At 37.1% G+C, this 25,928-nt stretch overlaps 1 protein-coding gene and 1 pseudogene across 1 annotated transcript in view; one reads left to right on the top strand and one right to left on the bottom strand.

Moving 5' to 3' along the window:
- LOC134758013 (putative uncharacterized protein encoded by LINC00336) overlaps positions 1-25,928 on the bottom strand; it is an 85,465-nt gene that overhangs the window by 1,147 nt on the left and 58,390 nt on the right. Inside the window, exon 4 of the mRNA XM_063703531.1 lies at positions 17,227-17,266. Within this exon, the coding sequence (XP_063559601.1) occupies positions 17,227-17,266 (40 nt within the window). The remainder of the gene's footprint in view (positions 1-17,226; positions 17,267-25,928) is intronic.
- On the top strand, positions 22,173-22,644 carry LOC115933989 (peptidyl-prolyl cis-trans isomerase A-like; annotated as a pseudogene).

Here is a 25,928-nt window from a genome sequence, read left to right as displayed (position 1 = left end):
CATTAACAAGCCAATATGGTTTTAGAGCTTCATAGCAGCTGAATATCACACATAGCCTGGGATATTTTCTCTTAAGAAAACTACAAAATCATCATAAAACGTTTAGCTAGGGAGTGATACTAGCAGATCTGGGTTTTTTTAGACGATTATTCTGATGACAACTAAATGTAACTTGTGAACATGGATACATGTCTGAACCAGAGAAAAAAATTATTGTACGATGATGATATTAGTGGGGAAATCTGAAAATGTGATCAAAATTTATACATTATATAATAGTTTTATACTGGTAATTTTTTGATGCTGACCACTGTACTTTAGCCATGTAAAAAAATTACTTATTTTAAATAAATACACACTGAAGTATTTCAATATAAAGAAGTATCATGTTTCCAGTTTACTCTCAAACAGTTCAAAATATATAACTATAAAGAGAGAAAAAAGGAAAGATGGAAGGAAGGGAAAGGGGAAGGAAGAAAGAGAGAAAGGAAATGAGAGAGAGTGATAAATGTGGTAAAATGTTAACATTTGGGAAATCTATATAAAGAGTATATGGAATTTATTTTTGAAACTTATGTAAATCTAAAATTATTTCAAAAAACTTAAAAAGTACTATGTTGGCAATATGGAAAATGGTTTAAAGGAGGTCACATATAAAGTGAGCAAAACATATTTTTAATTAATAAATTTATCTAATTTTTATATAACAAAGCACATTATCACTTGATCTAGTTGACTTCTACCTTACCACTATAAAATGCAATGCAGTTATCTAATTTTAATTAGTCTTTTATTATTCATTCTATAATATAAATTTATATTATATTATTCTATAATAATTTTCAGCAATTTTCCAGCCTTATATCTAAAAGTTGTAAAGGTTTTTCTTGCACTTCTCAATTTTCACTGAAGAGTATTGTCCTAAATTTTATATTTCTGAAAATTTTTTCCACTGTGCTATTTTAATTTTCTTGGTCTTCTCTCTACAAAGCTATGGTTCTTTTATTTCTCATTCATGACCCCACCCAATTTCCACACTTCGTGACCATCTCATCTACCTCTCCATTGCTTTGTGCAACTCTGAAATTAACTAACTTCATATGTTGTTAGCTTGCCCAGCATAGAACCATCTGCAGACTTAATGAACAATCTCTCCATTCCATCACTGGAGAAGATGCTAATTAATTATTAAATTATAAGGTAGGGTATGAAAAATCAATTTCTCTCTCTCTCTCTGTTTCTCTCTCTCTCTCTCTCTCACACACACATACACACACACACACACACACAGAGGCAAAAATACAGGTACAGACAAGCTAATTTTAAATTCTGGGAAGGTTAGATGACAGGAGAATCTCAATAAAAAGTCTGACTAATTTTTGAATGCTTTTGTGTTATGCTATTTGTCATTAGTCCACTGACCAAAATAAAAGGTTTTAGGATCTCCTGCCTCTATAGGAGAGTCCCATACTTAATCAACAACAAAAAAATGCCATCTGTCATCTATTTGCAGCTAGATTGTACCATGTTGAAAACTGGGTGAGTTGTGTAAGGTCAGAGACAGAGAGTGTTCTGATGGATTTTTTTGGATCTTGGTGGAGGTTGCAGATATACTGGAGGGGCCTGGGTTGTCCGCTCACTTTCAGTATAACCCAGGATACTTAAGCTTGGGTGAACTTCTTAGAAAAAAGAACTGAACTCTCAGCTTCATTTTATTTTTCTCCTGTGAAAATAGTATTATCTAAAGGACATGTAGTTAAAAGGAACCAAAAATGAGGCTCTGTAGTCCAGAAGTCTAGGGTTCCTGTTTCTTCCCCAGTCCCTGGGAATCACTTATATATTGACAGGATGCACTCACCCTTGAGTAACAAGTCAACCCTGAGGATACTAGGAAAATCAAAGCAGAGAGAATTAGACAGAGGCCAAATGTATCTTTAGAAAGGCATTTAAAGTAATCAGATAATAGTAGCATCTGCAGTTTCAATCACAAAATCAATTCATGTTTGATTTGATGACATTATGGCAGCAGTTATCAGTATTATCAGTGAAACAAATTCTACACTCTGAGGAACAGAGGCAGGAAATGACACATCACCAAGCTCAGCACAACAAGAAGTACAATTAAAATTAATGTAATATTTGGGTCACTCCATGTACTGCATAGAGATAGGGGGATAAATTGGGTGACCTTTCACTCTACCCTTCCACCCTACCATTTCTGTTTCTGTGGAACAGGCGGCTTCGCAGAAACAAACCTGACTTGATGCATTAAAATTTGGCCTCTAGCTAACATCAACCTCTCTGGTGTCAGGCCCACGTCCAAAGGTAATACTGAAGAAAAGTTAATACAGGAGAGGCTCAGGTGTCCACTGTTACATAAGTGGCTACTTCTAATAGACTATTAGATTATCTGTGGATGAAAAAAAATGTCACCATCTGACAGCCTTTGGGCATTTAGTAAAATAATAAATAGCAAGAAAAAAAGTCTTTTTCATGCCAAGAGGAGAACAGCTGGGTGTCTCTGATCTACCTGTATTCGTTGGATATTTTAGCCAATTTCTTGTACCTAACCAGACAGAATGGGGAACTTTTGAAGCAGAAAACCTCCCGATATAATCATTTTTTAAAAAAATAGTGGTCCAGAAATGTAAAAATTATTTTATATATCATCTTACTTTTGGATCTTGTTATTAGCAGTGACAGGGTATGAGTACTTCCCTAAGCTGCTGAGCTTTCCCATCCCGATGCTGTCCCATGGACACCTGTTAGCCATAGGTAGAAGAATCATTGTCTAGAATTGTTTCTCTTGCTCCACTCTAACACTGCATTAACCACTGACTCTCTGGCTTTCTAGTCTTTTCTGCTTGAGCCAAAGAGGAAATTGAGTTCCAGATACCAGCAACCTAGCTTTCATAAGGGCTATCATCTCTTCTTTGAATTTGTATCTGGGACTGATAGGGAAAGTCACAGGCACTCACCATTCCTAACCTATCTTGTCAGTGTGTCAGTGTCGAGGCACATGTGTGCAGAAAACCCTGCTAGTGCCCAGTAAACAGGGATTTCCTATTTATACATTCATTAAACAATTATAGGCTGGGCGCAGCGACTCACACCTGTAATCCCAGCACTTCGGGAGGTTGAGGCGGATGGATCACTTGAAGTCAGGAGTTTGAGACCAGCCTGGCCAACATACTGAAACCCCATCTCTACTAAAAATACAATTAGCTGAGCCTGGTGGCACGTGCCTGTAGTCCCAGCTACTTGGGAGGCCTAGGCAGGAGAATCTCTTGAACCCAGGAGGCAGAGGTTGCAGTGAGCTGAGATCACACCACTGGACTCCAGCCTGGGCGACAGAGCAAGTCTCTGCCAAAAGAAAAAAAAATTACAAACCAATTTTTATGTTGCAGAACATTGATCTCTGTTCTCAAGAAAATTATCATTCATCAAAGCAGTTCTCTAATTCTTCCTCTGTTTAAATCCTCTTTCACTTTGACTTTTGTTTTTGTTTTTTCTCCATTTGTTGCTGAAGTGTTTCAAATTTCCAATCTTACAGACTTAGTGCCTCTAAGCTGAGCAGTCCAGCCAACAGGCTACTCTTTATTAGTGTCAACCATGTCCTCAGAGACTCTCTTTCCAACCACTCTTCAGCACCCACTTTTGCACTTTGGGCAGATTGTCCACTAACCTGGATGAGGTGTTGTAACTCAGAGGCAGATGTGAATCTAGAATGCATGACACCTTGATGGGTGCAGATTGAGAATATATAGAAAGTCAATTAGAGAAATCATGCCAAGGACTGTGCAAATCACATTCCAACTATATTTCATTTAGTTTCCACAACAATGCTATGAAGTAGATAAAGACCATTAGTCTTAAGATGAAGAAAACTGAAGCTCAGAGAAAGTAACTTCCCCCAGCTCACACAGTTAAGAGATAAATCAGATTTCCAGATCTAAACTATACCTTCTTCCTACCTCACTAAATTGTTAGCTTGCTCCATAGGATTGGGAATATTTCCCTTTGATAGTTAGGTCATAAATTTAAACCTGTTTTCCGGAAGATTTTTCTGATTAACTGAGAACCACTAACTACAGCATTTAATCTCAATTCCAGAGCAAGTCACTCCTCCCTAAGTGCAAGAGTCAAACATTCATCAATTTGATAATTTGATCCTTCTCATTAGACTGTAAGTCCCTTGAGAAGAAAGCTGATACATATTTAAACTAAAACAACTTTCGCGGCCTTCAAACGAAGCACAGTCCAGGATAGATGATTCAATGAATATCAAGAATGTCAGCTTCTCAAGCAGACTACTGTGTACATGTGCTCCTGTTAGGCATAGAGACTATGTTTTCATGTTGGTTTCCACTATGATTTAGATAAATATGTCTTAATTTTTAATTGCTCTATAATTGGCAGTGAATTCCTAATTCTTTAATTTTCTCTGCCTTGGTTTCTTTATAAAGTAGTTAATTATGTGTAAAATAAGCGGATGTACTTTTACAGCTGGCTTCTGGAAGTAACCCTTTGACAGATCTTTTCAGTAAGCTAAAGATCACTCATGAAAAACTCCCCCAACTTCTTTTTGCATATAAATTTCTATATTTTTTTATAGACTAGGGTGCTCCTATAGTCTAGATAAATGAAGTTCCCAGAAAGAATCACTTATCTTGTGAGCACAGAACGCGGTAGAAAATGAAAAAAGTGCAAGGCTTGAATTTCCACAAAGTCTAAGAACAAACACTTTGGAAAGTTAAATTCTGTTTACCAGGCATTTTCACTCAAATGGCAGGTTGTGGTGCTAGAAAAGTTACACAAAAAATTATATCTACTTGATACAGTTGGTTTAGAAAGCAAGTTCAATATGAAGGGAAAATGCTATGACATATTGACAACAGCAAAGGATATGTCTTATGTGCCAGAGAAGTATGAGAAAAAATATTATTATCATGGAAGGTAATAACCAAAAAACTACTTTTCTTCATTTAAAGCTGTCAAAATGGATGGAATGGGAAGAGATTTTGGAGTTTACTCTCCTTTTTTCCTCCCTAAATGAAACACCAAACCTGTTAAAGTAAAAGCCTAATTTACTGGAGTATGTTTTAGTCTTATGCAACTTTCAGAAAATTGAAACAGCATTTTTCACCCCAGTTTCCTGCAGTGTACATCATTGAGCTGTTTCTCTCTCTTTTGCTGTGCTGCAGCAAAAGTATTTAATGTATTGACATTTACATTTTGATTGTAAGTCTGACAAGCAGCTTTATACTGAGAGCTCAACTGGTTTTTGTTGTTGTTGTTTCTAGCTTCCAATATTATTAAACTTTGGGCTCGGAGTACTGGCTCACACCTGTAATCCCAGCACTTTGAGAGGCCGAGGCGGGTGGGTCACTTGAGGTCAGGAGTTCGAGACCAGCCTGGCCAATATGGTGAAACCCCATCGCTACTAAAAATAGAAAAATTAGCCAGACATGCTGGCGCATGGCTGTAATCCCAGCTACTCGGGAAGCTGAGGCAGAAGAATCACTTGAACCAAGGAGGCGGAGGTTGCATTGAGCTGAGACCACACCACTGCACTCCAGCCTGGGCAACAGAGTGAGACTCTGTCTCAAAAAAAACTCTGTGCCTGTCAGTGTGCTTCAAAAAAACACATTTTGTCAGTTTTGTTAGTACACCACTTAATGTTACACAGAGTACATCTAAAGGATGGATACTCCTTCTGACTTCGTATTTGAAAATACATAATTTTAAGAAAAAAATATGTCTAACAATATTCTGATCATCTTTGGCAAAGGAAAAAAAACAATCCAGGAACTTGATTTTTTTTAATGTTCTGGTTTGTCCCTGGTCTTTACAGAACCATTTCACCAGACATTTGCTTCCACCACCAAAGAAAACAAATGGAAATAAATGTATACCAAATCTCATGGCTTCATCTTAGCTTCCCATCTGGAAATCTTTCTGAATTCTACCTCTAATCAGCCACTTCATCCCAAACTCAAATTTTACTACTTTAAAGTTTGTTTTATAATAAAATACTCTAAAATATCAGCCTTAGACATTTTCTGTGAAATCATTTGTAAATAGCGATATTTTTTTCAGAAAACATAACAATTATAGTAAATAGAACAGAGTGAAGATATACATGTGTATATACAGCCACATACACACAGACATATGCAGATACACATATACACAAAAAGCTTTAAACTCTCACCCCTGCAAGCTTAACCCTTCAGGTATCCCAAAACAGAAAAAAAAAAAAAAGTTGGACATAAACAAAATGGAACATTGTAGGTAAGTAATTAGGCAATGGGTGAGTGGCCATTCTCAATCTTGCATTCAGTAGCTAATTATATATATTACTTCACTGCTACAACTTGGGTTATACACTTGTAAACTATGGCTGATTACTTTATTGAAAGCTATATTTATAAAGAAAGTTGAGATCCTAGGATGAAATAGGCTGACATAAGCTACCAAATGTTATTAGTGGACTTCCTCATTACCAAAATCCATTTCCAAATACTCTATCATCCCCAAGGATTCATGTTCTGTTTCTCCACAGTATTATTAAACTAGGGGGCTCATCAGTTTACAACAGTAGCTATCGATGAGACTCTTAAACTTGATGGTGTATTCCAGCTTCATTTATTTTTATTTTTTACCCTATATACTACATTCAACAATTTTCTTTCCTCCAATTTCAAATCATTATCTGTGGATCAAGATTACATGTCTTGACTTTTTTCATCAAGGGCTATTTCTTCTCCAAAATATGTGCTGTCAATTGCAACAAAAACAAATATTGAGTGGGACCTAATTAAACTAAAGAGCTTCTGCACAGCAAAAGAAACCACTGACAGAGCAGACAACCCACAGAATGGGAGAAGATATTTTCAAACTATGCATCTGACAAAGGCCTAATAGCCAGAATCTATAGGGAACTTAAGCAATTCAACAAGCAAAAAAACAAACAACCCCATTAAAAAAATGGGTAAAAGACATGAACAGACAATTCTCAAAAGAAGACAAACATAATGAAAAAATGCTCCACAGCACTAATCATCAGAGAAATGCTAATCAAAACTACAACGAGATACCATCTCACACCAGTCAGAAAGGCTATTATTAAAAAATCAAAAAACAACATATGCTGGTGAGGCCATAGTGAAAAGGGAACACTTACACACTGTTGGTGGGAATATAAAGTAGTTCAGCCACCATTCCAGAAAGCAGTTTGGAGATCTCTCAAAGAACTTAAAACAGAACTAAATTTTGACCTAACAATCCCATTACTAGTTATATGTGCAAAAGAAAATAAATTGTTCTACCAAAAAGACATGCACTCATATGTTCATTGTGATGCTATTCACAATAGCAAAGATATGGAATCAACCTAGGTGGCCCCTCAATGATGGATTAGATAAAGAAAATGTGCTACATATCACCAACAAGGCACATGTATACATATGTAACAAACCTGCACGTTGTGCACATGTACCCTAGAATTTAAGGTATAATAATAAAAATAAAAATGAAGAAAGAAAATTAAGGGAGCAGAATGATACAATGTCAGCAGACAATAATAAATGATGTCAATAGAAAAAAAAAGAAATTCAAAGACAGACATATACAAATACAAGTACATGTAAAACTGGACAAATCTGAATAAACTCTGTAAATTAAAAAAAAAAGAAGAAGAAAATGTTCTACATATACACCATGGAATACTACACAGTCATAAAAAAGAACAAAATCATGTCCTTTGGAGCAACATGGATGAACTTGGAGGCCACAATCCTAAGCAAATTAACACAGGAATAGAAAACCAAATGCCACATGTTCTCACTTGTAAGCAGGAGCTAAATAGTGAGCATACATAAACATAAGCATGGGAATAGACACTGTGGACTACTAGAGGGAAGAAGTAGGAGGGGGATGTGTGTTGAAAATCTACCTATTGGGTACTGTGCTCACTACCTGGGCACGATTTAACCCATGTAACAAGCCTTCACATGTACCTACTATCTAAAATAGAAGTTGAATTTTTAAAATAAAATAAAAACAGCAAACACACACACACACACACACAACTGCTAAGATTGTTTTTTACTTGCATTTGATTTGCTAATGAAGCAAACTAGACTGGCAAAGAGGAGATAAACTTATTAATTCAAGGTTGTTTGGAGATTTTCTTTTTCTTATAAAATTTAGCCAGTTCCTATTAAAATGTAAATAATTCAAAATTAACTCTAAAATAATTTGAAACTGTAAAAAGGAAAAAAGGGAAAGTAAAAGAGACTAAAGAGACTGTTTTTTAAAAAATCAAACTGCCATGGAAACTTCTTTACCCAAAATTTTTGTCCATAGCCTTCATTAGGTTACCTATCAGGGCAAAAAACATTTTGCTATATGAATACTTCCCAGTTTTGTCAGAAACATAATGTGGATCCAACTGTATTTTATAAACTAGTAAGTTTGTGTGATTAGCTCATGAATTAGATTCTAAAATGACAGCTATAAGGTCTGTATTTTGGTGTATGTGTATATATATGTGTGTATATGTATACATATATGCTTGGATGTATTTATGCGTATGTACATGTATTACATTATATGTTGTGTCTACATGGTAAAACCTGATATACAGTCAACCAGAAATTCCTCAAAGATAAATGAGTACTCATATAAAATAAGAAATGTATAGTAATAAATCTAAATACCTTTTAATTTACAAGACTTAAGTAAATCATTAATACATAAGGTGGTTTGAAAATTGTTGGTAAAATAAAAATAAAATATGTCTTCAAAAAAAAAGAAAAAAATGTGGCACACATACACCATAGAATACTATTCAGCCCAGTCAAGTAATCAGAATGCTTTTTGTAAAAGAACAAAAAGAATAAGAAGTTTCATTAGCAGTAGTAAAGGTAAAAATACCTAATACAGTCTAGAAACACGCCCATGGAAACACCAGTATTAAGCAATTCTTTCCACATGTTAAAAATGGGGTTAACTCACAGAAATCACAGAGTAAGTACTTATTTGTACCAAAGGCAGTAAAAGATATTGCTTTTACCAATCTTTACATGACATTCACAGAAAAACGTGGGTTCCATGATCTTTAGAACTCAATTCTCATAGCCTAATTCTCCAGAACTCAGCCTTAAACCGGATACTAAATTTTAAGCAAAAGAAAGGCCAAAGATGAATCCAAACAAGGAAGAGAAGCAAGAGGCAGGTGACTGGTGCACAGGAATGGGCTCTGGAAGGAGCAGGGATCAGGTAACAAGGATTTTTTTTTTAATGGGTTCATTTCAGCCATCATCTCCTCACTAACAGAGTAGTATAGCTCAGCTTGTAAGATTCCCAGTCTACAAAGCACAAAATAGAAATATAGTTGGTAGGATAACTTGGTTGCTGGATAATTTGTTCTTACATGTGGTTTCCAAAAGAGATGCATTAAATAGCAAGATAAATACTAACCAATTTTCAAACTGCTGCTCTTTCATTTAGTATAGATTTCAATGTCACTCTGTATATTGAAGTGTAAGACTAATTAATCAATAAACTACAGTGGGATCCATTTGAAAATATTTATTTTCTCTCAATAAATACTCCATTAGAATTACTCCATCATATCAGAAATTCCTCCAAATTCCAATTAAGGCATATTAGCTATGCATGAATTAACACTGGCATAATAAATGCCAAATAAATTAATAACTATCGACCACTAATTATATGAAGAGACAGCAGAAAAATTGAAAAAGATTAAAATACAATTTGGGAAGAGGCAGTTCCCACCTTGTTTATTCAACCATGAAGAGCTGGGCTGTTGTTTTTATTCCTATTTTTGAAATTCCCATAAATTTATATCGCCCAAATATTCAACAGCTCATCATCATTTAGTAGTCTTTTGTTTCTTCTCTACTTCATTTTTCTTTATCCTTGTTGAAATTGAAGTTTGAGATATAGCTGAAGTTATGAAGACATAACCCTTCAAAAATATTTTTAAAATATTACATGTCTAAGACTACAAATAACTTCCCCAGCAATGATTATTTACCACTGTATTTGTCACAAACGGCATTAAAAACAAAAACAAAATCTACATAGGAAGGTTGTCTTAATAGAACAGTCCTGGGGTGAGTAGAGACTATACAATAAACATTTGAATATCAAATAAAGTTTCATGACAAATAGTATATACATTTTATGCTTTGGAAGTCAATTAATTTTGCACTTAAGATTCCCAACATGAGCTTCAAAGGCTATTTTGCTCTTGGCTGGATACAATCTCCACACATACAAAGTCCCATGCAACACCCTAAAATATGTTTGTCCAAGGAATGGCTTATATTTAATTTCACTTTACCCTTTAAGCATGCACATTTCAAGATACATCATTTTATTGGAAAAAACTTACCAATTGTAAGAATATGAATTTGTTTAAGCAGCCACACTGGGTATGACTTTATATAAAAATTAGCATAAATCAACAGATCCAATGTTTTTAAGATCCAATCTCCTCAATCCCCAATTTCATTTGTAATAAAGCTACTACCATCCTTTTAAAGTTGCAATTATTGCTATAAGATATATACTTATTGATTAGTCTTGATAATTAAGGAGCAATTAACCACCTACAGGACACTTACAAAGTTGATCTTGTTCACAAAGAGTTTTTAAGGTTGTTTTTGCAATGGGCTGCACAAAACAAGACAGGTGTACAAATATGTGCAACAAAAATAGGGTCACTATCAGGAATATATAAAACTTCACTAGCCATATCCAAAGTAACCTAGTATCTTTTAGCACTATTAGCAAAATATTAGTTCATTTAATACCTACACATATATTTTATGGTAAATATGAATGTTCATTTTTTTCTTCTCAGGTGCAACGTTCAAAATTCTGAATTTTGAAAGAGCCACACACAGTTTTCCATGGATAACTGCGAATTTTGGAATATAAAGCATACCTTTTAAGAGAGGAGGAAAGGAATATTAGATTGGAATGAGACATTAGAGGGGTTTCTGGGTGCTTATTAATTTTTCATTGATAGTTGGTTATAAATGTATTAGTTTGTGGTAATTTATTGAGCTATATGCATATGATTTGTGTACTTTTCTCTATTATAACTGATACCTGCTTCACGGATATGTAGTGTGGTTGTTACTACAATTTACATAAATGCAGTTTTCCATTCACATTGCTTTTTTCTTTTTACCTTGTCAGAGATAGGACAAGGTTGGATTTTAATTGAGTCTATATTTGTTCCCTTGTGCACTTGTCCTCTTCAACTGCCAGGCAGTCTAGCTCTGCCAATAGGCTCTAGACAATGAGGAGTTTTGTAGCAGGAGGATTTGGGGGATAAAAGACATTTTTATATTTCATCAAAAGTTCATCCTCGGGACAAACTCAGTGGGGATGTTCAGTTTGTAAATTTTTGCTCTTTGTATAAGTTAACAAATGGTGACACATAATTAATGTTACATGCTGGTAGATAACTTAAAAATTAACTGTTAAAATATAAGTATATAGCTTCTCCAAATTACACATAATTCTAAAAAAAGTTAACTCCCTGCCACTTTCAGTGTCATATTAATAAACTAACAGGCAGAATTTTCATGTGATCATGGATACCTGCATGTTATTATGTTAGTGCAAACTCATGCCAACCGGGAAGTTTGGTGAAATGTACCTTCCCGTTTGAACAAACAGAAGATGCCTTCTGCGGGTTCTGAGGAATTGTAGCACACTCTCCAGAATGCACACACACACACACACACACACACACACACCCCTTTCTGAATGACTTGGAAAGCAAAACGTATTTTTCCTTCCTCCTTCAATAAACCCTACTCATGGCTGAAAAGCTGTGAATCTCTAGAGCCCCCTTTTCACTTGGGACCTCAGGCAGCAAGGGCCAATATGAAGGTGCACCCCCATTTGATTTAAGCCAGCTGGAACCTTAGGTTACACTGCATGACTTTAGACACTACTCAGCTACTTATTGGGTACGCAATCTTGGATATGTCCCTTAATCTCCATGGATCTCAGTTTCCTCCTCCTCCTCTCTACAGAAGGAGATAATTTTAACTACCTAATAAATATGTTATTACAATTAAATAAACATACATGTAAAATGCTTGGCACTAGCATTGGTAATTATTATCTTTTCTATGCAGGTATATGTATATATTAATCTACATATATATACTATTGCTAAAATATGTCAATAATGTATATTTATTTATACATATCTATATATCCATACATATTTATACATTTATAAATATATAAATATGTATAAATATATAAATATATAAATATGTATAAATACATATTTATACATTTATAAATATAATATATACATATAGATACGTGTGTGTGTGTGTGTATATACATATATATATATATGGTATATCAGTAGTCAGCAAACCTTTCTGTGAAGAGCTAGATAGTAAACATTAGCACTTTGGGAGCCTGAGGTGTTACATAAATGCTAACACTTACAGTGTAAATAGGCAGTGTCTCAGTTTTACAAATGGAAAACATTAGTTTGCCTAATAGCTACCCAGACTATGTAAGAATTGATGCATGAGGCAATTCTGTTTTCTATTTATACAGTATTCTGCAGCTCTAAAATGACTGTCTTATTCCTTAGACACAAATTTACTCACCCTTCTCTCTCACTCCATTATTCCATTTCACATATGAAGAAACTGCAGCTGACAGTGGTAAAGTGATTTGTCCAAGATTCCTCAGTTAGTGAAAAGAAAAGGTGGGACTTCAAGCTTACCGCCAACTTTTAAAGGTAATGGCAATAATCAAATGCAATGAATGAGGCTGGGCGCGATGGTTCATGCCTTTAATCTTAGCACTTTGGGAGCCTGAGGTGGGCTTGAGCTCAGGAGTTCAAGACCAGCCTGGGCAACATGGTGAAACCATGTCTCTACAAAAAATACAAAATATTAGCCAGGCGTGGTGGCACCTGCCTGGAGTCCCAGCTACTTGGAGTGCTGAGTTGAGAGGATCACCTGAGCCCAGGAGGTGGAGGTTGCAAGTGAGCCAAGATCGTGCCACTGCACTCCAGCCTGGGTCAAAAAAAAAATTAATGAGAATTTTTCATTTAATGTCAAAACTACAAGGTTCGCTGCCTAGCTTAATTTCACATCTAACGTTACAGAAAGTTTTTTTTTTTTTTTTTTTGAGATGGAGTCTTGCTCTGTTGCCCAGGCTAGAGTGCAGTGGCGCCATCTCAGCTCACTGCAACCTCTGCCTCCCGGGTTCAAGCTATTCTCCTGCCTCAGCTTCCTGAGTAGCTGGGATTACAGGTGCCCACCACCATGCCCAGCTAATTTTTGTATTTTTTTTAGGTGGAGATGGTGGTTTCACCATGTTGGCCAGGCAGGTCTTGAACTCCTGACCTCAGATGATCCGCCTGCCTCGTCCTCCCAAAGTGCTGGGATTATAGACATGAGCCACCGTGCCCAGCCTAATGTTACAGAAAGTTTTAAAATGTGCAAACATACAGGAAAAAAAATCACACTCCTTCAAATTTTAATAATTCTTTGGAAGTCACAGCACCAACTTAAAAGACTAAATCTAAAAGGGAAATATCCCCAAGGCCTTTTTAATGTTCCTACTGTATTTATTCCCTCTTTTTTGTTCAAGCAGCTAATCTCCTCATGATTGATTCCTTGTTTAGAAGTAACTCAGTCTCCGCCTGACTTTAGACACTGGCCCCTTATTCCCTGGTCTGAGCGTCTGTCTTTAGTCTTTATTGTCTCCTCTGAGGACCTCCCTCCCCTTCTACTGCTTGTGACAGCATAATGACCCCAGGCCCACTTAAACTCAGGCCTCTGCTCTTTGTAGCTAACCAGCCCTTGGCTAAGCCATATTTCCCAACAGTTAGCATGCTGCCCCTTAAGACAGTGTCTTCAGAAAATACCAACAGAGAAAGAAACATCACCATGTTAAAGAAGTTGGAATATTGACTTTGTTTATTCTTTCTCTGTGTAGTGATCCAGTCACTCGTTACCATGACATTCATTGTACTATTGTTAATTCAAATACATGCAAAATCATTTAATTAAAATTGCTAAAGCCCATATGATAAAATGAATGAACGAATGCATTATTATTAGTAGAAAATAAATATTTCCATAAGAATTTCAAGATGTTTAGCTACTAATTGTACTACTGCATAAAGAAACACACAAAAATATTATAGTCTTGAACGTTAAAATAACGAATATGTACAATTATATTTAACAGTATTTGTAAAATTTTTAAGTTTCATATATATTAAAGAATAAATTCAACTTTGTTTGTATTTTTCCCCTGAAATAGCTTTCTGTTTGTCAGATATTCAACGCTTATGGCACCACAGTCGTCATTTTTGGCTTTGTAAACTGGACTTTTCTACATATATTCCAACTCTACTTTAACCTTAAGCTATACTAAAGAATAACTTTTCCTGCTGTATGTCGTTCTGTTTCTGTTAAATACCAGTTGGTACCCAGGTCTCTAACTGCCTACCTCAAAGTGACTCACAATTTTCTAAAAATCATACCTGCTGAAATAATCAACAGACCAAAACAAAATAAACATATTTGCCACTCTTTGTCGATATTATTGAATCCTTAATATAGGCCCTGAAAAATCTTTAGTAAATATGTTTTCCTTAAAGTTAGATACTAAGTTTAGAGGAACAAAATGCACCCCTCCCCGATCCCCTCTTGTTAATAGAGGGCTTTTGGTTTTGGTTTTATTTCTTTTCTTTGTTTACTCATTTATTTGCATTTTTTCTATAGTAACTTTAAATATCTTAGTTTTGGTATATATTATTTACTTACTTCCCCAAATTTTAAATCACAATTATCCTTTTTGTGTTATTTCAATTGTAAACAAATTCTTACTCCCTATTTTGATTTCTTTCAAAGTGAAATAAGTCATTGTCTAAGTCTATTTAGGGTTGTTATAAAGAAATACCGGAGACCGAATAATTTGAAAGAAAACAGGTTAATTTGGGTCATGATTTTCATGGCTGGGAAAGTTCAAGATTGAGCATCTGCATCTGGTAAGGGCCACAGGCTGCTTCCACTCATGGCAGAAAGTGAAGAGGAGCCCATGTGTGCAGAGACTGCATGGTGAGAGAGGAAGCAAGAGAGAGGAGGGAGGTGCCACACTCTTTAACAATCAGCTCTTGGGGAAACTAATAGAACGACAGCATGCTCATTACCACTACTACAGCATCAAGCCATTCATAAGGGATCTGCTCCCATGACCCAAACACCCCCATTAGGCATCAATTCTAACACTGGGGATCAAATTTCAGCATGAGATTTGGAAGGGACAAAGATCCAACTACAGCAGTACTGGCATCTAATATTTAATTTAAAAGCATCTCAAACTATACTGAATAACATTTAATTGGTTTTTCACTCTCCTTCCAGAGAGAAACATATACTGCTTGAATCAACTCACAGAAAAATCAAGTCCTGAAAACATATACTAGTTATCTAAGCATTTATTCCATATTTTATTAATTTATTCTTCAATAAATATCTCTTGAATAATTACTGCATGCAAGGCACTGTGCTAAACATTGATTATGCCATGGTGCATAGAAGAAACATGACACCCTCCTCTCAGAGTTTATAAACCAGTGAGAAAAACAAAGAACAATTAAGGTAACTAATAAATACATACAGATTTTCAAATTGCAAAAATCTTCATAGGGGAAATTATCAGGGTGCAGGGACAGAAAAGAATGGTGGGCCTTACACGGGTGGGGTATTGGAAGATTACACTGATGAGGTATCACTGACTGAAACTGGGAGGATGAGAAGAGGTTACTTCTTGAAAATAGGAAGTAAAAGATCTTCAGAAAAAGATGCCTATATAAATAGATGTTCCCAATGTGGAAGATAGCTGGGCATATCCGGAACATTAAAGGTGTCCAAATTGGCTCAAATTGTGATTTGAGAAAAAAAAATTCAAAAAAAAAAAATCACACACACACACATAAATTAGATAGATAGATAGATAGATAGATAGACAGATAGATAATGCTAAAGCAAGTGTGTTTAGGTGCTAACATTTGATGGAGCTGCATGAAAAGTGTACGGGGATTCTACGTCCTTTTATTAAGTCTGAAATTTTTTCAAAGAGTTTTTTTAATGTTTTCCACCGGGCACAGTGGCTCACTCCTGTAATCCCAACACTTTGAGAGGACAAGGCGGACAGATCACTTGAGGCCTGGAGTTTAAGACCAGCCTCGTCAACATGGCAAAAACCCATCTCTACTAAAAATGCAAAAATTAGCCAGGTGTGGTGGCACACACCTGTAGTCCCAGCCACGCTGGAGGCTGAAGCAAGAGAATCACTTGAACCCAGGAGGCGGAAGTTGCAATGAGCCAAAGTCGCACCACTGCACTTCAGCCTGGGTGAGGAAGGGAAACCCTGTCTCATAAACAAAAAAAAATAATGATGTTTTACAAAAAGGATTATGAAAGCAATGAACCAATACCCCTTATAAATATAGACACAAAAATTATTAACAAAATACTAGCAAGCAATATTCAGCAAAATATAAAAGAATTATACATCATGATCAAGGTGGATTTATCCCAGGAATAAAGTTGGTGGTTTAGGCTACAAAAATCAATCAATGTAATATACCATATTAGTAGAAAAATAGAAAATAAAAAACAGGATTTTCTCAAAAGGCATAGAAAAAGCGGTTGAGCTGGGTGCAGTGGCTCATGCCTATAATCCCAGCACTTTGGGAGGCCAAAGTCAGTACACAGCTTGAGCCCAGGAGTTCGAGACCAGCCTGGGCAACCACGGCAAGACCCTGACTCTACAAAAAAATACAAAAATTAACCAGACATAGTGGCATTTGCCTAAAGTTCCAACTTTACTCGGGCGTTGAGGCTGTGGTGAGTCATGATCAAGCACTGCACTCCAACCTAGGTGACAGAACAAGACCCTGTCTCGAGAAAAAAAAGAAAAGAAAAAAGAAAACACAGTTGAAAAAATCCAACATATTTTCATGATAAAAACACTTTTAAAACATTAGAAATAAAAAGGAATTTTCTCAGTCTGATTAGGGATATCTATGGAAAACCACAGCTAATATCATGCTTAATGAAGAAAAACTGAGTGCCATTTCTCTAAGAACAGGAACAAGATAAGGATGTCTGCACTCACCACTTTAATCCACACTGTTCTTGAGGCTTTAGGAAAGAAACTGTGCAACAAAAAAGATTGAAAAAGATGATATGAAACTATCTTTATTTGCAAGCTATCTATATTTGTATATAGAAAACTCTAAGGAATCAGATTTTAAAACTTGTAGAATAAATGAGTTCAAAAACTTGCCAGGATACAAGGTCAATATACAAAAATCAATTGTATTTCTATCTACAAGTAATGAACAATCTGAAAATGAAACTTAAAAATGATCCCATTTATATCAGCAGCAAATAAAATACCTAGGAAAATTTTAGCCAAAAAAAAATCTCAGGCCTTGTACACTGAGCACTACAAATACTGTTGAAAGAAACTAAACAAGAACTACATAAATAGACATGCCATATTCATGAATCAGAAAACTTAAATTAAGATAGCAATACTCCCCAAATTAATCTACAAATTCAACAAAATATCTATCAAATTTCCAACTGTTTTTTAATTCAAAAATTGACAAGCTGTCACTAAAATTTATATGGGAATGCGAGGGATCAAGAATAGCCAAAAGAATATCAAAAAATAAAAAAGTTGCAAGACACACTTCCTGATTTCCAAACCTACTATTAGGTTGATGCAAAAGTAATTGCAGGTTTTACAATTGAAAATAATGGCAAAAACCGCAATCACTTTTGCACAATATAAAGCTACAGTAATCAAGACAGTGCAATACTGACAAAGAAACAGAATATAAATCAATGGAATAGAAATAGGAGTCCATACATAAACTCTCACATTTATTGTCAATTGATTTTTGACAAGGATATAAAAACAATTCAGTGGGAAAATAAGAGTATTTTTAAAAATGATGTTCAGACAACTGGATATCCACATGAAAAAGAATGAGTCTGGACATCTCTGCCTCACAATATACACAAATATTAATTCAAAATGGCTAATAGATCTAAGTGTAAGAGGTAAAATTATAAAACACCTAAAGGAAAACATAGGAGTAAATCTTTGAGACATTGGATTAGGCAATGGCTGATTTCTTAGATAAAACACCAAAAGCACATGAAACAAAAAATATATAGATAAATTAAGCTTCATTTAGATGTAGAACTTTTGTGCATACAAAACTGAAAAGAGGAACTCCTGGCCAGTGACAGTGGCCCATGCCTGTAATCCCAACACTTTGGGAGGCTGAGGCAGGAAGATCACTTGAGCTCAGGAGTTTGAGACCAGCCTGGGCAACATAGTGAGATCTTGTCTCTACTTTTTTTTTAATAAAAAAATGTAAAAAGAGAAGAAAAGAAGTCCTAGTCAGAGCAATCAGGCAAGATAAAGAAATAAAAGGCATCCAGGCTGGGCGCGGTGGCTCACGCCTGTAATCCCAGAACTTTGGGAGGCCGAGGCAGGTGGATCACCTGAGGTCTGGAGTTCGAGACCAGCTGGTCAACATGGTGAAACCCCATCTCTACTAAAAGTACAAAAATTAGCCAGGTGTGGTGGTGGGTGCCTGTAATCCCAGCTACTTGGGAGGCTGAGGCAGGAGAATCTCTTGAACCTGGTGGGTAGAGATTGCAGTGAGCCAAGATCATGCCACTGCATTCTAGCCTGGGCAACAAGAGTGAAATTCCATCAAAGAAAAAAAAAAAAGCATCCAAATAGGAACAGAGGAAGTCAAACAATATGATACTATACCTAGAAAACCTGATGGTCTCTGCCCACAGGCTTCTAGATCTTATAACCAACTTCAGTAAATTTTAAGATATAAAATCAATGTACAAAAATCAGTAGCATTTCTGTATGCCAATCAATAACATCCAAGCTGAGAGCTAAATCAAGAATGCAATCCCTGGCCAGGCATGGTGGCTCATGCCTGTATTCCCAGCACTTTGGGAGGCCAAGGCGGGTGGATCACCTGAGGTCAGGAGCTAGAGACCAGCCTGGCCAACATGGCGAAACCCCATCTCTGCTAAAAATACAAACAAATTAGCTGGGTTTGGTGGTCTGCCTGTAATCCCAGCTGCTTGGGAGGCTGAGGCTAGAGAATCGCTTGAACCCAGAAGTCAGAGGTTGCAGTGAGCCAAGACTGCACCACTGCACTCCAGCCTGGGTGACAGAGGGGGACTCCATCTCAAAAAACAAAAAAAGAATGCAATTCCATTCACAGTAGCCACAAAAGAATAAAGCATCCAGCAATACAGCTAACCAGAGAGGTGAAAGATCTCTACAATGGAAATTACAAAACACTGCTTAAAAAAATCAGAGATTACACAAACAAATGGAAAAACATTACATACTCATGTATAGGAGAATCAATGTTGTTAAAATGGCCATACTGCCCAAAACTATTTACGGATTCAATGCTATTCTTATCAAACTACCAATGACATGTTCACAGAATTAGGGTAAAAAAAATTCTAACATTCATTTGCAACCAAAAAAGAGCCTGAATAGCCAAAGCAATCCTAAGAAAAAAAAATAAAGCCAGAGGCATCGCACTACCCAACTTCAAATTATACTACAAGGCTACAGTAACTAAAACAGTATGGTACTGGTACAAAAATAGACACATAGACCAATGGAACAGGCTAGAAAACCCAGAAATAAGGCCACACACCTAAAACTATCTGATCTTGGATAAAGTCAACAAAAGCAATTGGGAAACGACTCCCTATTTAATAAATGCTGCTGGGATAACTGGCTAAGAATATGCAGAAGATTGAAACTGGACCCCTACCTTTCACCATATACAAAAATCAACTCACAATGGACTGAGACTTAAATGTGAAACCTAAAACTATAAAGATCCTAGGAGAAAAGGGAATGCTTATATACTGCTGGTGGGAACGTAAATTAGTTCAGCCACTGTGGAAAGCAGTCTGGGGATTTTTTAAAGAACTTAAAATAGAAGTGCCATTTGACCCAGCAATTCCATTATTGGGTATACACCCAAAGGAATATAAATTGTTCTACCATAAAGACACATGCATGCATATGTTCACTGCATTACTCACAATAGCAAAGACATGGAATCCACCTAGATGCCCATCAACAGCAGACTAGATAAAGAAAATGTGGTATATATACACCATGGAATACTACATAGCTATAAAAATGAGATCATGGCTTTCTCAGCAACATAGATGGAGATGGAGGCTGTAATCTTAAGTGAATAATTGCAGGAATAGAAATCAAAATACCATATATTCTCATTTATGAGTAGGAGGTAAACATTGAGTACACATGGGCACAAAGAAGGGAACAATAGACACCAGGGCCTATTTGAGGGTGGAGTGTGGGAGGAGGCAGAAGACTGAAAAACCAATTATCAGGTATTATGCTGATTACTTGGGTGACAAAATTATCTGTACACTAAACCCCTATGACACACAATTTACCCATGTAACAGATCTGCACATATACCCCTTGAACTTAAAATAAAAGTTGGGACAGAAAAAAAATTGAAAAGACAACCCACAGAACCAAAGAATATACTTCTAAATCATATATCTGATAAAGCAATCATCTAGAATATATAAAAATGCAACTCAACAATAGGAAAATAAATAACCCAATTTAAAAAATGAGCAAAGGGATTAAATAAACATTTCTCCAAAGAAGATACATAAATGGCCAATAAACACATGAAAAGATGCTCAATATCATTAGTCGTTAGATAAATGCAAATCAAAACCACAGTGGGATTACATTTCAATCTCACTAGGATGATTATTTAAAAAAAAAGAGAGAGAGAAATAATAACAAGTGTAGAGAATGTAGAAAATGGGAACCCTCATACATTGCTGTTGAGATTGTAAAACAGCGAAGCCATTTTGGAAAACAATTTGGCAATTTTTCAAAATGTTAAACATAAACAAAATGTTAAACCATATGACCAGCAAATCCACTCCTAAGAGAAATGAAAACTCCCAAGAGAAATGAAAGCACTTGTCCACACAGAGACTTATGCATGAACAATCACAGAAGCATTATTCATAATAGCCAAAATGCAGAAACAACCTAAGCATCCATCAGCAGGTGAACAGGCAAACAAAATGTCATACATCCATACGGTGGAATATTATTTGGCCATAAAAAGTGAAGTAATGTTACATTCTACATGGATAAACCTTGAAAACATATTCTAAGAAAAAGAAGTCAGACACAAAAATACTACATATGATACGGACTTGTGTATGTAAAATGTCCAGAATAGGCAAATCCATACAGACGAAAAGTAAATTAGTCCTCGTCGGGAGCTATGGCTAGGTCCAGGGCTGGAGGCAAAGGGTTTAAAGGTAAGGGTGAGAAATGGAAAATAGGTTTGTAAAGGGTATAAGGTTTATCTTTAGAGTGTTGGAGAAACCCCATCTCTACTAAAAATACAAAATTAGCCAGGCATGGTGGTACATGCCTGTAATCCCAGCTACTCAGGAGGCTGAGACAGGAGAATCGCTTTAACCCAGGAAGCAGAGGTTGTAGTGAGCCAAGATCATGCCATTGCACTCCAGCCTGGGCAACAAGAGCGAAACTCCATCTCAAAAAAAAAAAGTTCTAAAATTAAATTGGAAATGGTGGCACAACTCTGTGAATATACTAAATTGAATTGTACACTTAAAATGGATGAATTTTATGCTATATAAAACATACATCAATAAAGCTGTGAAAAGAAATAGAAGCTATGCCATAAATTGATCTTTTCATATGTAAGTTAGAAACTTACCTGTAATTAGGAGTTTCTCCAACCATTTTCCTGAGATATTTTAGTATTAGGTATGACTTATGTACAAAAATAAGTAAGGCAGAATTTCTTCTAAATGTTTCATATTTTCTATTAGGTATACCTTTTGAATTTTCTTGTTAACATAACAACACCATTCTTTTTGTTAAGAACTGCAGGCTTTGCAGGCGCCACCACCACTGGGAGCCCCATACTATCAGCCACGGTCAACCTCACCATGTTATTTGACATCGCTGTTGATGGCGAACCCTTGGGTCACGTCTCCTTTGGAATCTTGTCTGCAAGATTCCAAAGACAGCAGAAAACCTTTGTGCACTGGAGAGAAAGGATTTGGTTATAAGGGTTCCTGCTTTCACAGAATTATTCCAGGGTTTATGTGTCAGTGTGGCAAGTTCACACACCATAATGGCACTGGTGGCAAATCCATCTGTGGGGAGAAATTTGATGACAAGAACTTCATCCTAAAGCATACAGGTCCTGGAATCTTGTCCATGGAAACTGGTGGACCCAACACCAATGGTTCCCAGTTTTTCATCTGCACTGGCAAGACTGAGTGGCTGGATGGCAAGTACATGGTCTTCAGCAAGGTAAAAGAAGGCAAGAATATTGTGGAAGCCATGGAGCGCTTTGGGTCCAGAAATGGCAAGACCAGCAAGAAGATCACTATTGCAGACTGTGGACAACTCTAGTAAGTTTGATTTGTGTTTCATCTTAACCACCAGCCCATTCTTTCTGTAGCTCAGGCAAACACCCCTCCACCCCATTTGCTCAAAGTATCCTAGAATCTTTGTGCTCTCGCTTCAGTTCCCTTTTTGTTCCCTGTTTTCCTTGTTCCCTTCCATGCCTAGCTGGATTGCAGAGTTAAGTTTATGATTATGAAATAAAAACTAAATAACAAAAAAATTTAAAAATAAAAAACAAAGAGCTGCAAGCAGCTATGAGTAACAGAGCTGCCTCACACTATTAAAAAAAAAAAAGAAAAAAAAAGACAATAAAAGACAATAAACATATTAAACCAACGGTGGTTCACTCCTGTAATCCTAGCACTTTGGGAGGCCAAGGCAGGCTGATCACCAAGCCCAGAAGTTCCAGACCAGCCTGGGCAACATGGAGAAACCCCATCTCTACAAAAAATACAAAAAAAAAAATAGGCAGGTGTATTAGTCCATTTGCATACTGCTATCAGGAAATATCCAAGGGTGGATAATTTATAAAGAAAAAGAGGTTTAATACACCCACAGTTCGACATGGCTGGGAAGGCCTCATGATCATGGTGGAAGGCAAAGGAGTAGGAAAGGCACGTCTTACATGGCAGCCGGCAAGAGTGTGTGCAGGGGAACTGCCCTTCATAAAACTATCAGATATCATGAGACTTATTCACTATCATAAGAATAGCACGGAAAAACCTGCCCTCATGATTCAGTTACCTCCCACCAGGTCCCTCCCACAACATGTGGGGATTATGGGAGCTACAATTCAAAATGAGATTTGGGTGGGAACACAGCCAAACCACATCATTCTACCCCTGGCCCTTCCCATTTCAGCATTAACTCAAAAGTCCACAATCCAAAGTCTCATCTGAGACAAGGCAAATGTCTTCCACCTACGAGCCTGAAAAATCAAAAGCAAGTTAGTTACTTCCTAGATAACAATGGGGGTACAAATATTGGGTAAATACAACCATTCCAAATGGGAGAAATTGGCAAAAACAAAGAAGCTACAGGCCCCACACAAGTCTGAAATCCAGAGGAGCAGTCAAATCTTAAAGCTCCAAAATGATCTCCTTTGACTCCACGTTTCACATCCAGGTCATGCTGATGCAAGAGGTAGGTTTCTATGGTCATGGGCAGCTCCACCCCTGTAGCTTTGCAGGGCACAGTCCCCCTCCTGGCTGCTTTCATGGGTTGGCATTGAGTGTTTGCAGCTTTTCCAGGTGCACAGTGCAAGCTGTGGGTGGATCTATCATTTTGGGGTCTGGAGAACAGTGACCCTCTTCTCACAGCTCCACTAGGCAGTGCCCCAGTGGGGACTCTGTTTGGGGGCTCCCACCCCACATTTCCCTTCTGCACTGTCCTAGCAGAGGTCCTCCATGTTCGTACTGCCCCTGCAGCAAATTTCTGCCTCGAGATCCAGGCATTTCCATACATCCTCTGAAATCTAGGTGGAGGTTCCCAAACCTCAATTCTTGTCTTCTGCCCACCCACAGGACCAGTACCATGTGGAAGCTGTCAAGGCTTGGGGCTTGCACCCTCCAAAGCCACAGCCTGAGCAGTACCTTGGCCCCTTTTAGCCACAGCTAAAGCAGCTGGGACACAGGGCACCAAGTCCTGAGGCTGCATGTAGCAGGAGGGGCCCCAGACCCAGCCCAGGAAACCCTTTTTTCCTCCTAGGCCTCTGGGCCTGTAATGGGAGGGACTGCCACAAAGGTCTCTGATATGTCCTGCAGACATTTTCCCCATTGTCTTGGTGATTAGCAACTGGCTCCTCATTACTTATGAAAATTTCTGCTACCAGCTTGAATTTCTCCCCAGAAAATGGGTTTTTCTTTTCTACTGCATCGTCAGGCTGCAAATTTTTCAAACTTTTATGTTCTGCTTCCTCTTGAACACTTTGCTGCTTAGACATTTCTTCCACCAGATACACCAAATCATCTCTCTCAAGTTCAAAGTTCCACAGATCTCTAGGGCAAGGGCAAAATGACACCAGTTTCTTTGCATAGCAAGAGTGACCTTTACTCCAGTTCCAAACAAGTTCTTCATCTTCATCTGAGACCACTTAGCCTGGACTTTATTATTCATATCACTATCAGCATTTTGGTAAAAGCCACTCAACAAGTCTCTAGGAAGTTCCATACTTTCCCACATCTTCCTGTCTTCTGAGTCCTCCAAGCCTCTAGAAAGTTCCAAACTTTCCCACATTTTCCTATCTTCTACTGAGCCCTCAAAATTGCTCCAACCTCTGCCTGTTACCCAGTTCCAAAGTCATTTCCACATTGTTGTGTATCTTTACAGCAGCATCCCACTTGACCAGTACTTGGTCAATCAGAAAATTGACCACTTGGGTCCATTTTCATACTATGAAAGAATACCCAAGACTGGATAATTTATAAGGAAAAAGAGGTTTAATAGACTTACAGTTCCACATGGCTGGGGAGACCTCACAATCATAGTGTTAGGCAAAAAAATAAGACAGGCACATCTTACACAGCAGCAGGCAAGAGAGCATGTGCAGGGGAACTGCCCTTTATAAAATCATCAGATCTCATGAGACTTATTGACTATCATGAGAACAGCATGGGTAAACCCACCCGCATGATTCAATTACCTCCAACAGGGTCCCTCCCACGACACTTGAGGATTGTGGGAACTACAATTCAAGATGAAATTTGGGTGGGGACACAGCCAAACCATATCACTGAGTGTGGTGGTATGCACCTGTAGTGCCAACTACTCAGGAGACTGAAGCAGGAGGATCACCTGAGCCTGGGGAGGTCAAGGCCACAGTGAGCCATGATTATGCCACTGCACTCCAGCCTGTGTTACAGAGTGAGACCCTGTCTCAAAACAAAAATCAAAAACAGTAGCTGAGAAAAATATATGGCTTTTTTTTGCATATAAGACATGTCCAGATGTAGACAGTCCAGAATGTGAATGGCAGCTCTGTGACATCAATCATTAGACCATATTTATTTCATCTTTGTATTCTGCCACTTGAGAAAAGGCTTTCATCCTCAAGTTACATCCTAATTCAGTAGGATTACTGAAACTCCTGGAAATATTTGTTGAACTTTAGATTGGAAAAAAGGGGGAAGGGAGGAGAAATGCAAACAGAATGTCTCCAGCCAAGGTAGCTTGATTTAAAGAGCTCTTGGAAACATCTTCCACTTATATTTCATTGGCCAAGTCTAGTTATCAATAGCTATAAAATTTGGTGTCTTAGCTGTACATTTTGCCTCACTGTTTAAAATCAGGGC

Source organism: Gorilla gorilla, chromosome 2 (assembly GCF_029281585.2).
Source record: "Gorilla gorilla gorilla isolate KB3781 chromosome 2, NHGRI_mGorGor1-v2.1_pri, whole genome shotgun sequence".
In the NCBI taxonomy this organism is placed as follows: Eukaryota; Metazoa; Chordata; class Mammalia; order Primates; family Hominidae; genus Gorilla; species Gorilla gorilla.
The sequence above is the reverse complement of the archived record's forward strand: the minus strand, read 5'-3'. Positions and strand labels throughout refer to the sequence as shown.